The sequence below is a fragment of the Loxodonta africana genome, chromosome 13 (genome assembly GCF_030014295.1).
Source record: "Loxodonta africana isolate mLoxAfr1 chromosome 13, mLoxAfr1.hap2, whole genome shotgun sequence".
Lineage (NCBI taxonomy): Eukaryota > Metazoa > Chordata > Mammalia > Proboscidea > Elephantidae > Loxodonta > Loxodonta africana.
Genome location: NC_087354.1, coordinates 46,432,425 through 46,448,369, shown reverse-complemented (window position 1 = coordinate 46,448,369; position 15,945 = coordinate 46,432,425). Strand labels below are relative to the sequence as shown.

The following is a 15,945-nucleotide window of genomic DNA, read 5'->3' as shown; positions in this document are numbered from 1 at the left end:
TTTAAGCCCATCGTTGCAGCCACTGTGTCAATCCATCTCATTGAGGGACTCCATCTTTTTTCACTGACCCTCTACTTTACCAAGCATGAGGTTCTTCTCCAGAGACTGGTCCCTTCTGATAACATATCCAAAGTATGTGAGACAATGTCTTGCTATCCTCACTGCTATACGTTTTTGAGTATATAACACGTTAATTAACATCCAACCACCCACCCAGTGGCTCCGCGGGAGAAAGACCTGGTGACCTGCTCCCGTAAAGATTACAGCCAAGAAAAACCCTACGGGGCGCTTCTACTCTGTCACATAGGGTCACTAGGGGTTGAAAATCAACTCTATGACACCTAACTACAACATTCATCTTACAGGTGGTAACTGGAGACAGTCACATGGCCTGGAATGTAAACAGTTTCCCAGGCCACGGAGCAAACAGCAGGGCTGGGGGTGGGGTGGGGGGGAGGTGGGGGTGTTGGGTGTGCCCTGACTCCCAGGCAGTCCTGTCCCCACCTCACCACTTTTCCTCAAACGCTTGGCTTCAGCAGTTTCTCATCAGTGGCAGCTATTAAACCCCCACAGCTGGACTTGCTCATCTGGATGTTTGGGTTAATTCAGGGTTTCAAATCTGCGTAGTGTCAGCTCTTCTTCGGTGATTCACATAACGTCCTCCTAGTCACAAGTGGCAGCTTCTCCTAGACGTATACCCTTACCACGAGATCGGCAACCTCACCCAAGAGAAATAGAATCACGCGTCCACACACAAAGACCTCTATGCAAATATTCATACCAGTTTTCTTCATAATCACCAAAAAGCAGAAGCAACAAATGTCAACTAGCAAATGAATGCACTGTGGGGCACCCACACAGCAGCTAGGAACTGTATTCAGCAGTAGAAAGGCAGGGAATTATTTACATACGCAGCAACATGCACGGTTTAAAGTCAGTAAAGGTGCGTGTCAGGGTTGCATCCTTTCATCATGTTTATTCAATCTGTGTGCTGAGCAAATGATCTGAGAAGCTGAATTATATGAAGAAGAATTCGGCACCAGGATCTGCACTATGCAGGTGACACAACCTTGCCTGCTGGAAGTGAAGAGGACTTGAAGCACTTACTGCTGAAGATCAGAGATCACAGCCTTCAGTATGGATTGCACCTCAACATAAAGAAAACTAAAATCCTCACAGTTGGACCAATAAGCAATATCAAGATAAATGGAGAAAAGGTTGTGGTTGTCTAGGATTTCATTTTACTTTGGTCCACAATCAATACCCACAGAAGCAGCAGTCAAGAAATAAAAAGACATGTTGCGTTGGGCAAATAGATGGCAAAAGACCTGTTTAAAGTGTTGAAAAGCAAAGATGTCACCCTGAGGACTAAGGTGGGTGTCTTAGTCATCTAGTGCTCCTATAACAGAAATACCACAAGTGGATGGCTTTAACAAAAACAAATTTATTTGCTCACAGTCTAGTAGGTTACAAGTCCAAATTTAGAGCACCGGCTCCAGGGGAAGGCTTTCAGTCTCTGTCAGCTCTGGAGGAAGGTCCTTGTCCTCAATCTTCCCCTGGCTGAGGAGCTTCTCAGGAGGGGGGATCTGATGTCCAAAGGACGCAGTCTGCTCCTGGTGCAGCTTTCTTGGTGGTATGAGGTCCCCAACTCTCTGCTTGCTTCCCTTTCCTTTTATTTCTTGAGAGATAAAAGGTGGTGCAGGCCACACCCCAGGAAAACTGCCTTTACTTTGGATCAGGGAGGTGACCTGAGTAAGAGTGGTGTTACAACTCCACCCTAATCCTCCCAGCATAAAATTACAATCACAAAATGGAGGACAACCGTACACGACCTAACCAGGTTGGTACACACATTTTTGGGGGGACATAATTCAATCCATGGCAGTGGGCCTGACCCAAGCCTTGGTGCTTTCAGTCGCCTCATATGCGTGTGAAAGCTGGACAATGAATAAGGGAGATTGAAGAAGAACTGGCGCCTTTGAATTGTGGCGTTGGTGAAGGATATCGAATATACCATGGACTGCCAAGAGAATGAGCAAATCTGTCTTGGAAGAAGGACAACCAGAATGTTCCTTAAAAGCAAAGTTGGCGAGACTACATCTCACATACTTCGGACATGTTACCAGAAGGGATCAGTTCCTGGAGAAGGACATCATACTCGGTAAAAGTAGAGGGTCATTGAAATAGAGGAAGACCCTTAAAGAGATGGATTGATACAGTGGCTGCAACAATGGGCTCAAGCATAACAACAATTGTGAGGACGGCGCAGGACTGGTCAGTGTTTCGTTCGGTTGTGCGTAGTGTGCTATGTCTCAGAACTGACTCGATGGCACCTAACAACAACTTGCTTGGTGCCTGTTGTGCCTTCTTTCTCTCCAATTTCTCCCATTTGTAAAGGAAATGTCTAGCTTGTGCTAGTTCTGCCTTTGTACTTTGGAAGCAGGTAATTTGTATTCCGGATTTCACAGATGAAGAAGAATTTTTGAATTTCGGACTTGGAGTTGATTAAGATTTTGCCATGATGTAATGGGGTGAATATGTTTTACATGTGGCAAGGACATAAGTTTTGGGGGGCCAAAGGGTAGAATGTCATGGATTGAATTGTGTCCCCCCAAAATATCTGTCAATTTGGCTAGGTCATGATTCCCAGTGTTGTATGATTGTCTACCGTTCTGTTATCTGATGTGATTTCCCTATGTGTTGTAAATCCTATCGCTATGATGTAATGAGATGGATTAGTCGCAGTTATATTGATGAGATCTATAAGATTAGATAGTGTCTTAAGGCAATCTCTTTTGAGATATAAAGTAGAGAAGAGAGCAGAGAGACATGGCGACCTTGTAACATAAAGAAAGCAGCACTAGGAGCACAGCATGTTCTTTGGATTCAGAGTCTCTGTGCTGAGAAGCTCCTTGACCAGGGGAAGATTGATGACAAGGACCTTCCTCCAGAGCCGACACAGAGAAAAAGCATTTCCCTGGAACTGAAGCCCTGAATTTGGATTTGTAGCCTACTCGACTGTGAGAGAAAAAATTTCTCTTTGTTAAAGATATCCGTTTGTGGTATTTCTATTATAGCAGCACTAGATGACTAAGAAGACAACGCCCATGCAAGCAGCAGTCAAGAAATCAGATGACAGATTGCATTGGGCAAATCTGCTACAACAGACCTCTTTAAAGCGTTGCAAAGTAAAGATGTCACCCTGAGGACTAAGGTGGGCCTGACCCAAGCCATGGTATTTTTAATCATCTCATATGCATGCCAAAGCTGGACAATGAATAAGGAAGACGGAAGAAGAATTGAGGCCTTTTAATAATAGTGTTGGTGAAGAGCACTGAATATGCCATGGACTGCCGGAAGACTGAACAAATCTGTCTTGAAAGAAGTACAGCCAGAATGCTCCTTGGAAGAAAGGACGGTGAGACTTCATCTCACGTACTTTGGACGTGTTATCAGGAGGGGCCAGTCCCTGGAGAAGGACATCATGCTCGGTAAAGTGGAGGGTCAGTGAAAAAGAAGAAGACCCTTAATGAGACGGACTGACACAGTGGCTGCAACAATGGGCTCAAGCAGAACAACAGTTGTGAGGATGGCGCAGGACTGGGCAGTACTTCCTTCTGTTGTACATGGGGTGGCTATGAGTTGGAACCGACTCGACGGCGCCTAACAATAACAACATGCGACAACATGGACGAATCTCAAAAGCAGAGATTGCTGAGTAAAAGAAGAGACATTCTGGAAAAAGCAAAACTATATGGAAGGAAAATAGATAAGTGTTTTCCAAGGTTGGGGTTAGGGAGGCATGACTGACTACAAAGGGGCAGAACACAGAAACTTTTTGGGGTGATGAAAACATACATTTAATTGTGGTGGTGATTATAGGACAGTATACATTTGTCAAAACACATTGAACACCTAAAAAGGTTACATTTCCCTCTATTGTAAATTATACCTCAATACATCTGACTAAAAACAACCTTCCAGTATTTTCCCCACACCTCTTCTGCCCTCATCCCCGGCTTGGATCGCTAACTCATTTGGGGAAAATATAAATTCTTTACCTGTTTGTGAGGAGCCCTTGACCATTTTTGAACAGAGAAGTGACATAATAAAATTAGGATTTTTAAGAAAATTCCAAACCAAATAGACTCGACAGCAATGGGGCATGGGTTAAGAAAATTAAGAGTTTTAACATGGGTGGAAATGAGGGGGAGTCCCTAGGTGATACAAAACGTCAATGTGCTCAACTGCTAACTGAAGGGCTGGGTGTTCAAGTCTACCCAGGGGCACCTCCGCAGGAAGTCCTGGTGATCTACGTCTGAAAACCAGCTGTCGACCCCTGAGGAGCACAGTTCTGCTCCGCCGCACATGGGGCGCCACAGCCAGAAGTGACTAGAAGGCAGCTCGTCACGGCCACTGGGTAGAAGCCAGGGAGGAAGAAGAAACGGTCCTGAAGACAAGCTGGGGTCGGTGCAATGTAATCGGGTCCTCGACTGGGCTGTGCTCTGAAGGGAAGGGATGAATTCACTCATTCCTTCAATACGTTTACGGAGCAACTATACTGCTAGGCACCGGGGATGTAACAGTGACATATAGTGAGGCCGTAGGGATAAGCTGGTCAACAAACAGGCCTGGTCTGTGGAGCTTACAATCCTACAGAGGAGAGAGAACAGGAATAAGTAAATACTTACTGCAAATTGAAGCCCTGGTGGTGCAATGGTTAGGAGCCAGGCTACTAACCAAAACGTTGGCAGTTCGAATACACCAGCTGCTCCTTGAAAACCCTATGGGGCAGCTCTACCCTGTCCTATAGGGTCGCTATGAGGAGCCCTGGTGGCTCAGTAGTCAAGCACTCGGCTGCTAACCAAAAGGCCGGCAGTTCAAACCCACCAGCCTCTCCATGGGAGAAAGATGTGGCAGTCTGGTTCTGTAAAGATTCACAGCCTTGGAAACCCTATGGTGCAGTTCTGCCCTGTCCTACAGGGTCGCAATGAGTTGGAGTTGATTCGATGGCAGTGAGTTTGGTTTTTTGAAGTTGCACATCGGGATATGAGCTCTGAAGTAAATCAATGAGTGCAGAGACTTGGGGAGGCAGGGGGCTGGGGCATACAGCAGAGGTCCTAGGCGTACAACAGGGGTCCAGCACCCAGAGCAGGGTGGTCTGGCAAAGGATCTGCTGAGAACTGAGGATAAAGAGGCATTGTCAGAGGAAGGCAGAGAGGAGAGTATGGCAGCAGGGGAAAGGGTGTGTGAGCCCAGTGTGTTTGGGGCACTGTAGTTAACACAGCTGGAGCGGTGCAGGGGCCAGGTGGGCCTGGAGAGGAAGGACTACAGAACACTGTGGAGAGTCTGGAGCGATGGGCAGCCACTGCAGGGTTTCATGCAGGGGAGCGACATGATTATAGTTGTGATTTAGAGGTCTGCTGGCTGCAAAATTGAGAATGGGTTGGAGGGTGGTATCTGGGAGGCCTGTTAAAACAGTGTTGTAGGCATCTGTGCCAGAGATAGTAGTGGCCAAGGGGATGCAGCTAAGTGGAGATGTCTGGAGGCTACTTAGAAGGTTGAATTGGCAGGATTTGCTCATTGAATGTTAAAGCAGGAGAGACAAAAGATACATCTAAGACGGTACCTTAGACTCTGGTTTGAACAGGTGAATGGTGATGCCATCCACTGAAGTCTAGTCTCTTCGGGGGAAGATACTAGGATGTGATAGATCTGAGGTGCCTGTGGGCCAGGCAAGTGGAACATCTAGAAGGCAGTTGGATATATGGGTCTGGAGCTCAGAAGAGCAAATGTGAATGGTATGTGAAGCCATGGGAGTGGCTGAAAGTGCCTGGGGACAGGCCATGGCTAGTGACCAGGTCAAAGCCCTGAGCTACAACATTTAAGTGAGGGGGGGAAAAATCACAAATGAGGCTGGGAAAGAGAGGTAGAGAGCTAGGAGAAAAAAACAAGGGCGTGGGAAGAAAGGAATGGGCACTCTTTTAGTGGTGTTCAGAGGTCAGGTAAGATAAGGGTAGGGAGCAATTAGATTTCGCATCAAAGAGGTGGTGATATTGGTGAGTAGAAGCCAGGCTAAGGAGCCACTAGGAGGTGACTCATTAGCAGCCAGAGGGCACTCGTTTAGGGGTAGAATTCTTGGCCAGTTTTACTTCACGTGCAGCCACCACCACCTGTTAGTGGGGACTGGTGCGTTACTATGCTGCTGAACAGGTTTCAGTGCAGCTTCCAGACTAAGACAGACCAGGAAGAAACGCTTGGCAATCTACTTCTGAAAACCAGCCAATAAAAACCCTGTGGGTCACAAAGGTTCTATCTGCAAGTGATTGTGGGGATGGCACAGGCCTCCTGGGCAGTGTTTTGTTCTGTTGCGCGTAGGGTTTGCCATGAAACGGGGGCCAGCTTGACGGCAGGTAATAACAACCAGCAGTCAAGCCCAATTCCTAAATGATACAGATCCCACCCTCTCATCTGACAACAAATAAATTCCTAATGGACAAAGACTTAAACATAAAAAACAAAGCAATGAAAGTACTGGGGAAAAATATGGAAGATTAAAAAAATAATAATCTTGGAGTGGGAAAGGCTTTTCCTTGTCTGACACAAAAACCAAGCCATAAAATAAAAGACCGATAAATTTGGCTACCCTAACGTTTTTTCTAAGCTGTCACAAAACATAACCAAATTAAAATAAAAACCAAAATATGACTTAGAAAAATATTTGAACTCATATTTTGGATGAGGACAAATTTCCTTGATCAAAGAAGAACTTTTACAAATCAGAACAACAACAAAAAACGGGACAACAAAACAACCCAGTGGAACAATGGGGGAAAGGGCAGAAATACAGTTCACAGAGAAGAAAACATAATTGCTCTCAAACATATGACTAGACGCCCAAACTCATAAGAGAATTGAAAATTTAAACCCCAATGTGATTTTTTTCACATATTAGGGATTAACATCTACTGAAAAGTTTGATAACACTTTGTTGTCTGACAATTGTGGAAAAGCAGGCAGTCTCATACATGGCTGGTGGGAGTGTACATTTTGGACAACCCTTACGGAGGACAATTTGGCAATATCTTTGAAACACTGCACAAACATATGCTCTTTGACTCAGCAATTCTGCTTCTAAGAATTTCCACTACAGATTTACTTGTATAAAATCATGTATTTACAAGCTTATTCGCTGTAGAGATGTTTGTAATAGCAAAGAGCAGAACCACCTCAATGTCCAACAAAAGGGGTCAAGGATATTAAATTACGTCTATCTTTATCAGAGGAGCGCTGGTGGCGCAGTGGTTAAGAGCTTGGCTGCTAACCAGAAGGTCTGCAGGTTGAATCCACCAGCCTCTCCTTGGAAAGCCAATGGGGTAGTTCTACTCTGTCCTATAGGGTCGCTATGAGTCTGAATTGACTCCGTGGCAACGGGTTTTGTTTTTCTCTTTACCAGTGATGTCCCCAAACGGTTAACGCTCTCAGCTGCTACCGAGAAGGTATGAGGTTCTATTTCACCATAGGCCCCTAGAAAGAAAAGCTTGGCGATGTACTGAAAAATCTGCCATTGAAAATCCTGTGGAACTCAGTCCTTCTGACACACATGGAGTGCCATGAGTCACAGTCGGCTGGAGAGGAGCTGGTAGACTAATATCCTTACGAGCGCAGTGTTCTTGTAGGAAGTTGAAGAGAAGCGACTAGAGTTCCAAGACAGCACACATGTGGGCGCGTATTTGATAGTCAGCAGTTTAGGGACAAAGGTTGAAAATGGGGTCAGTTCATCTATGAAAAGAGCAGGCTCTGCAGGTTGCTCAAGGGCAGGAAGCCATTTTTTCCCCCATCTTTATGCCCAGGGCATACACATAACTACGATACAGAATTCCATAAAATAATGTATGTATAGGAAAGAGTTGGAGAAACCAGAGAAGAAGAACCGGGGGCGAATTAGAGAAAGGAAGCCAAGATGCTGTGGTGACCTGGAAGGCAGTGCGGCCTCAGACTGAGGAGGGCACAGCACGAGAATAGGACGCGCCTGGGCCGGAACGGCGGTGCTGATCTCCTAATCAACCCCGGAATTGGCCTGTCATTGGACTTCTTCTCCTGTAGAAAAGTAATTGTTCGGTTCCTCATCGGGAAATGGAAGCGGCTGGATTTCCTAACACCTAAGGTTTCTCCTCCAGCCCTCCAGCCCTGAAACCCTGACGCCTCTCCACCCTTCAGCGTCGGTCGCCTAGGCAACGAGCGCCACTTCCGGCAGAGCTCCTGGTCTTCGGAGGCCCCGCCCCTTACCAGAGGCCGGGCGCTGATTGGCCCGTTTGAAATGCGCCGGGCGCGAGCCTACCTGGGCTTTACGGGCCTGACGGAGCGACGCGACTGACCCGGCGCTTCATTCCCGCGGCTCGGCCCGCGTCCCGCCGTCTTCGCCAGCCCGCCCGATCGAGCCCGGCGACCCGCGCGCGCGTTGGGGCCGGACGGAGCCTGCTGCCATGAAGCCGGCGTGAGTAGGGGCCGGGGAGCAGGGAGGGCGGGCGGTCTGGGCGGGCGCCCGGGGCCGGGAGGGCGTGAGGGGCCGGCGTCCCCTCTCGCCGCGGCGGGGTCCGCGACCCCCAAAGTGGGAGCCTCCACGTGGGGCCGCTCAGGGTGTGGGCCAGGCGCGGAGCCGGGTCCTCGGCGCCCCCCGGCTCCCACCTTAACCGAGCCGGGCGCCCACTGCCCCGCCCTGGCCTCCAGCGGCCCGGAAAGGTCGGCCCGAAGTCAGGGGCTTCTGGGCTGTGGCTCCGGTTCCCCTTAGCCACTTGCCATCCACCTGGCTTCGCAACCGCCTCCCTCAACCCTTTTTCAGGTTCCTTTTCTCCTTCTATGGAGCCCGGGTGGCGCAGTGGTTAAGAGCTCAGCTGCTAACCAAGAGGTCGGCAGTTCGAATCCACCGGGCGCTCCTTGGAAACCCTTTGAGGCGGTTCTGCTCTGTCCTACAGGGTCGCTATGAGTCGGAACCGACTCGACCGCAACGGGTTTGGTTTGGGGATTTCTCCTTCCTTAGTGCCCACCCTTTCAGATCGCTTTGTGCACAGTTAGTGCGAGTCTGCCGGCGACCGTCGAGCTGAGCGTTGTGTTCCGGGAGTCGGGGGCCGGTTGGGTGGTCTCAGCCCCTAGAAAGCCCTGGCCTTCGTGGGCACTGCGTGCTGTTCGCAGCCTAGCACCGTGGCCGTGAGGCCGGGACCCGCACCTTAGACTGAGGCCAGTTGCTTTTGCTCTCTTTTTGGCGGCAGACAACCCCCGCCCCCATACACAAACACCCACGCCCACATTCTTCACTGAGTAGGTGACAGAATATTTTTAGAAAACTGTAATTCCTTGACGATACTGCCTAAAGAAGTACTTGGGCAAGGAAGAGGGTTGAGTTTATAATCATCATTTAGCCAGCTGTTTGCAGAAGGCAACTTGTTTTATTTAGAGACCAAAGCCAAGATCTTAAAAAGCAAAATCAAATGTTTAGTTTAAATAAGCCTACCACAATATTTTGCTCATAATAACTCTAGTTTGCTTCCATTTCATCTGGGAAAATGTTGAGAAAAATCTTTTAATAATCTACAATCCAAGTCCATAAATTTTAGTTAATTTCGGTGTTAAATTTTCATCTAGCTGATAGATAAACGTGGGGAAAATTGGCATGCTAGAGAAATGGTGAAATACATCCAATTAATCTTTTTTTCTATCGTCCCTATGGCACTTTTTTTTTTAATGCAAGTTCTAAGAGCAAGAAATTTGCAGTTTGGGACCACAGTTTGATCATAAAGGATGATAGTTTTGAGAATTCAATGACCAGTTGTTCCTTGAAAGTACAGATATAAATCTTGATGAAAGAATGAATTTCTCTATCCGCATTTTTATAATTTTTTGAAGTTAATTGCTTGTCATTCTGCCTTGCCAATGGCTGTTGGTGCAGTGTGTCCTTATGCTCACATAAGTGTGGTCAATTACCGTAGATTTTTCAAATTTGTAGTACCTCTAAAATTGTTGCTCAAGAAAGTATGCAAGCTATTTGAAATATAGAACTAATCAAAGAGTAAGTACCAAAACTGTATTTTAAGCCAATTTTAATTATTTTTGGATTTCTCATGCCACAAACACCCTTCTACTCATGAATTTATTATTATTATTATTCATGGTATTTGGGGGAACAGTGTTTTGGAACTGCTACAGAATAATTTTATAAACCCTAGGAAGGTTGTATTTGTATAAACTAAAGATGAGGTTTTTGTATGTCAGTGTTGAACTGAAACTTTTTTTAATCTGTGATCCATCAGGAGGACTAAGACACCCAGGAAACCTCTTGTGAAGAAAGGATCCCAAACGAATCTCAAAGACCCAGTTGGGGTAAGGTCGCTTTGTGCATTTATGTGTGTATTTTCTCTTCAGTTCTTTTCCGTCTGGGGTACACTTGGGAAGGACTGAGAGAAGAGAGATGGAAGTGGAGTCAAAAAACATTTAGCTAGCTTAAAGATTGTTAAATTGCGTAAGGCGGGTTCTAGCTGTGAAATTTTGTTTCTGTGTAAGATTCATTAGTCCAATAAAATGGAATCTTCAGTTGTCAATTGCATGCCTCCTATAATTATAATTTGAGGAATTAGATAATTACAAATATTGTTCAACCTGGTTCATGCTCCCTGCCATAGGGGGGATCTTTCTGCTTGGGTGAACGTCTCCCATCTTTAGTGTTACGTACAATAACTGATGGAAGGCTTCATAAGGAAAGCCCAGACTCCATGCTTCTTGGACCAAATTTCATAAAGACTTAGAATAGCTTAATTCAGTGTATTGCCTGCTCATAATAGCAAGTACTTCACTAGTTTCAGGCTTGGGAACTTGCTTTTAAAAGCAAATGGCAAATAAAAGAGGGCTGGTTTGCTGAGGAGTCTGTCTGAGGTATTTTAAATCTACCCCTCACTGGCATTGGAGCTTGTCTCTGGATTGGAACTGAGAGAACCAATGCTTTACACGCAGCTGAGTAAGTCTTCCTCAGCCCGATCACTGATCAAGGCGACCACAGATTTCAAATCTTGCACTTACTTATTGGTGCATTAAGTGTTAGGTTACGCTGGCAAGTTTTAGCTGGCATCCAGTTCTGAAGAATTCTAACAGCTTTTAAAATAATTCTCATTGTGTGATAGCTTGTTGGTTTTTAGAGTGACTCTTATGTTATTAGTAATAACTTTATTATTTGTACACAATATAATACTGAAGAGAAGCTGTGTAATTTGATGCTTTTGTTATCAAATTTTATGTGCATTTTAAATCTGTCATAGCTAATGTATCTGTTTGCATTTGACAATCTTGAGTAGTGGATTTGAGTTTTCATAGCTGTCTTAATTGGGAGAACAAATGTCGAGTGAATGAATGGGCAGCTTAAATGAAAAATCAGAAGGCAGAAGTCAGCCTTCATTCTTTAAGTACCTTCCTGTCTTTTCAGGTATACTGTAGGGTTCGCCCACTGAGCTTTCCTGATCAAGAGTGTTGCATAGAAGTGATCAATAACACAACCGTTCAGCTTCACACTCCTGAGGGTTATAGACTAAACCGAAATGGAGACTATAAGGAGGTAATTCCTATTGGAACCAAGTTGTCTTTACTTGAAATGTTGCTTCCTGAATGACTTTTCCATTTTTTAACTGAACAAAATTCATTCACTACATTCACCAGATCTAAAGTGTTTTTGGTTTATGGGATGTACAGACACATCTTTGTATACTGGAGTTAGTGGATTGCTTTTACAGGATAATTTCTTGTACTGGGGGTTTATTGCTTTTTAGAATGTCTACCAGGAATAGTTGACTATGGAATGATTTATGATTGTGCTAGGCCACTTATATATATGTAATTTCATGATTAAAATAACATTTATTAATAGGCATTATATATTTGTATCAACCTCTTAAGTATTTTTAGCAAAATTGAGCAAAGTGAGCTCAATTCAGCTCAACAGATATGTTGTACTAAGCTAGTGGCTGGAGGGTAGAGGGAGATTTTTAAAAAGGAGTAAGGCATAGTGTCTTTATGGAGCTTACAGCTTAGTCGTGGGGACAGATGGTCAACCAGTAACCGTCATGTAAATAAGGCAGAAAGGTGGGTGTGCTGAAGAGGGGTGAAGTATGGGAATGCAGAAAGTAGAGATTTGGGCTATTTTCTCTATTTTCTAACTTCCTTTTACCCCTTTGCCCACACACTGTGAAATTGCTCTTCAGAAGGCCTCTTTGCTGCTAAATATGATGTACACTTTGTCCTCATTATGGTCTGTTTCTCAGCAGCACCCTCCCTCCAGGAGCAGTCTCCTGCCTCCACTTCCAACTCTCCACGTTCTCTTCTCTCACTGGCCATCCTTTGCTGCTTCCTTTTCCTTTTCCTCTTCCTTTTCCAACCTCTAAATACCTACTTGGACTCATCCTGGGCTCTCTTCTCTAGCTACACTTCCCCATGGCTTTAAAGGTCAATTATATGGTAATAACTATGACATTTTTTATCTCTAGTCTTAGTCTTTTCTCTAGCTCTAATCTCCAATATCCAGCCACTTACTTGTCATCACTGCTTGGATGTCACATAACCAAAAAAAACAAACCTGTTGCCGTGGAGTCGATTCTGACTCATAGGAACCCTATAGGAGAGAGTAGAACTGCTCCATAGGGTTTCTAAGGAGTGGCTCATGGATTTGAACTGCCGACCTTTTTTGGTTAGCAGCTGTAGCTTGCCGTAGTCCAAAAAGGAGTTCTTTTTTTTGTTTGTTTTTGTTTTTAATTGTACTTTAGATGAAGGTTTACAGAACAAGCTAGCTTCTCATTAAAAAATCAGTACACATATTGTTTTGCGAAATTGGTTGCCAACCCCACGATATGTCAACACTCCCCTTCTCCTCAACCTTGGGTTTACCATAACCAGCTTTCCTGTCTCCTCCTGCCTTCTCATCCTTGCCCCTGGGCTGGTGTGCCCATTTAGTCTTGTTTTGTTTTAGGGGCCTATCTAATCCTTGGCTGAAGGGTGAACCTCAGGAGTGACTTCATTACTAAGCTATAAAGTGTGTCCAGGGGCTATACTCTTCGGGTTTCTCGAGTCTCTGTCAGACCAATAACTCTGGTCTTTTTTTTTTTGTGAGTTGGAATTTTATTCTGCATTTTTTTTCCAGCTTTGTCTTGGACCGTCTATTGTGGATCCTGTCAGAGCAGTCTGTGGTGCTAGCCGGGCACCATCTAGTTGTGCTGGATTCAGTCTGGTAGAGGCTGTAGTACTTGTGGTCCATTAGTCATTTGGATTAATCTTTCCCTTGTGTCTTTGGCTTTCTTCATTCTCCCTTGCTCCAGATGGGGTGAGACCAGTGGAGTATCTTAGATGGCTGCTCACAAGCTTTTAAGACCCCAAATGCTACTCACCAAGTAGGATGTAGAACATTTTCTTTATAAACTCTGTTATGCCAATTGAGCTAGATGTTCCCTGAGACCCATGGTCCCCGCAGCCTTCAGCCTAGTAATTGGTCCTTCAGGAAGTTTGGATGTGTCCATGGAGCTTCCATAACCTTGCCTTCGTCAAGTTGTGCTGGCTTCCCCAGTACTGTGTACTGTCTTACCCTTCACCTAAACTATCACTTATCTATTGTCTATTTAGCTTTTTTCCATCCCTATCCCTTCCCTCCCTTGTCACCATCAAAGATTATTTCTTCTTCTGTGTAAATCTTTTCATGAGTTTTTATAGTAGTGGTGTCATACAATATTTGTTCTTTTGCGATTGATTTATTTCACTCTGCGTAATGCCCTCCAGATTAATCCATGTTGTGAGATGCTTCTCAGAATCGGTTTTTATCATTGTGTATGTAGTATTCCATCGTGTCTATGTACCGTAGTTTGTTTATCCATTCATTGATCTGTTGATGGGCACCTACGTTGATTCCATCTTTTTGCTATTGTGAACAGTGCTGCAGTGAACATGGGTGTGCATATGTTTATTCATATGATGGCTCTTATTTCTCTAGGGTATGTTTCTAGGAATGGGATTGCTGGATCATATGATATTTCTCTTTCCAGCTTTTGAAGGAAGTGCCATGTCATTTTCCAAAATGGTTGTACCATTTTGCATTCCCACCAGCAGTGCATATGGGGTTCCAATCTCCCTTCGGCCTCTCCAACATTTGTTATTTTCTGTTTCCAAAAAGGAATTCTTGATATTTCTTCCTCTAAGTCACTTCTTCCTGTGTCTTCTCTTCTTACATCTGTCCAGTTGTTCAAGCCAGAAACCTTGCTCCAGCCTTTCTCTTGCTGCTCATATCCAGTTCATCAGCAGATCCTATCGGTTCTACTCCCGTGTATCTTGAAACTGTCCTTTCCATCTCCACTGCCACCATCTTAGTCTGAGTTCCACTATTCATCACTGAGACCAGTGCTTCTCAAACTATCTGTGGTGGAAGAATAGCCTCTTTATGATTACAGACAGATGCTTTTATAAATGTTTGCCACAACTAACTATGCTAGTTAGACAACACTGAACCTGTTTATAATCTGTCCGGGAGATGGAAAGCACGGATGTTGCAGCAATGTCAAATGGCTACAAAAGTTTCCACACATTTAATCTTAGATTTCTGTAATTATCTTTTCGAACATTGGTAACAAAAAACAGTTGGCAGCCACTGGTTTGCTGACTTTGCTTTGAGCAGCACTGACAAGACCTGATGCCTACCTGGACTGCCTGCTTCCACTGTGAAGCATTTCCAAACACTTTCTTTAATCTATTTTCATGGAGCAGCCAGGGTGATCTTTTAAAAATGTAAGTCAGATCTCATCTTTTTCCTATTTAAAAACTTTCAAGCAATAAAGTCTTTAAACTGGGCAAAAAGGCAGGCATAATCCGCCTGTCTGTCCACACTCTGACTCATCCAATCTTTTAAGTTCCTTGGATAAGGCAGAATCCTGCCTCAGGGTCGTGTTGGCACTTAATGCTCTGTCTGGCCTGCTCTTCCCCTTGGATCTTAGCACGGATAGCTCCTCATCTTTAGGTTTCAGCTTGTTACCTCAGAGATGCCTGTCCTGTCTGTCCTATGAGAAGTAGCACCCTGCCCTCTCTTCTCCCTTGGTCTGTACCCTGAGTATTTCCACATTTACCACAATCTATAGTTACTCATTTACTGTCTCTCCCGTTATAATGTAATTTTGTCTCTCTTTCCCATTACAATGTAATCTTCAAGAAGATATGTACCTTATCTGTCCTGGTTGTCAGATGCTCAATAAATAGGACAAATATATTGAAAATAAATAAATTATAGTCCAGGAAGAATTCATGGAGGAGCAGGGCTTTGAGGATGTGAAATAGTTGAAAACTGACTTACTGAATTTTACTTGTTAGAATTAATTTCAAGTATTTAGAATAGGTTTGGTGGAGATTAAGAATTCTTACTACTGACGGAATAATGCAGTATTGTATAATGGAAATATAAGATTATATAATAATGAAATACATTGGACTGGAAATGGCATTAATACCATTTACCTTGTGGCTCAGGCAGGTTCCTCCTCTGAGGGGGCCTCAGTTATCTTCACCTGTTAAGGGGGGGCTTGTTCATGAGGACTTGGAGGTCAGCCATTCAACCTCTCAGCACCATTCTGTGTGTATCCTTTTAATCCCAAGATTTTTTGTTCTTTTTTGTGAACGGTAAAGCTGCCTTATGGAATCAGAATAAAAACTTTCACAAAGGTGGGAGTTTGCCTAGCTGATGTAGATATATTATCTTGGACAAGTTATTTAACCTGTTTCTTCTATTATCCTTATAAAATAAGGATAATAATTAGTAGTATTTACATCAGAGGTTGTAAGAATTAAATGATTCAATGCCGTGCTTAGGAAGGGGCCTGGGACATAGTAAGTGCCAACTAAGTGTTGGTTATTACTATTATATATTTAAGCACTAGTCCA

At 44.4% G+C, this 15,945-nt stretch overlaps 1 protein-coding gene across 6 annotated transcripts in view; it reads left to right on the top strand.

Moving 5' to 3' along the window:
• Positions 1–8,419: 8,419 nt before the first annotated feature.
• KIF23 (kinesin family member 23) overlaps positions 8,420–15,945 on the top strand; it is a 29,846-nt gene continuing 22,320 nt past the window's right edge. For all 6 annotated transcript variants that reach the window (XM_010593714.3, XM_010593711.3, XM_010593715.3 and 3 more), the window contains exons 1-3: positions 8,420–8,497; positions 10,308–10,377; positions 11,471–11,599. In XM_010593714.3, the coding sequence (XP_010592016.1) occupies positions 8,487–8,497; positions 10,308–10,377; positions 11,471–11,599 (210 nt within the window). In that variant the 5' untranslated portion in view covers positions 8,420–8,486. The remainder of the gene's footprint in view (positions 8,498–10,307; positions 10,378–11,470; positions 11,600–15,945) is intronic.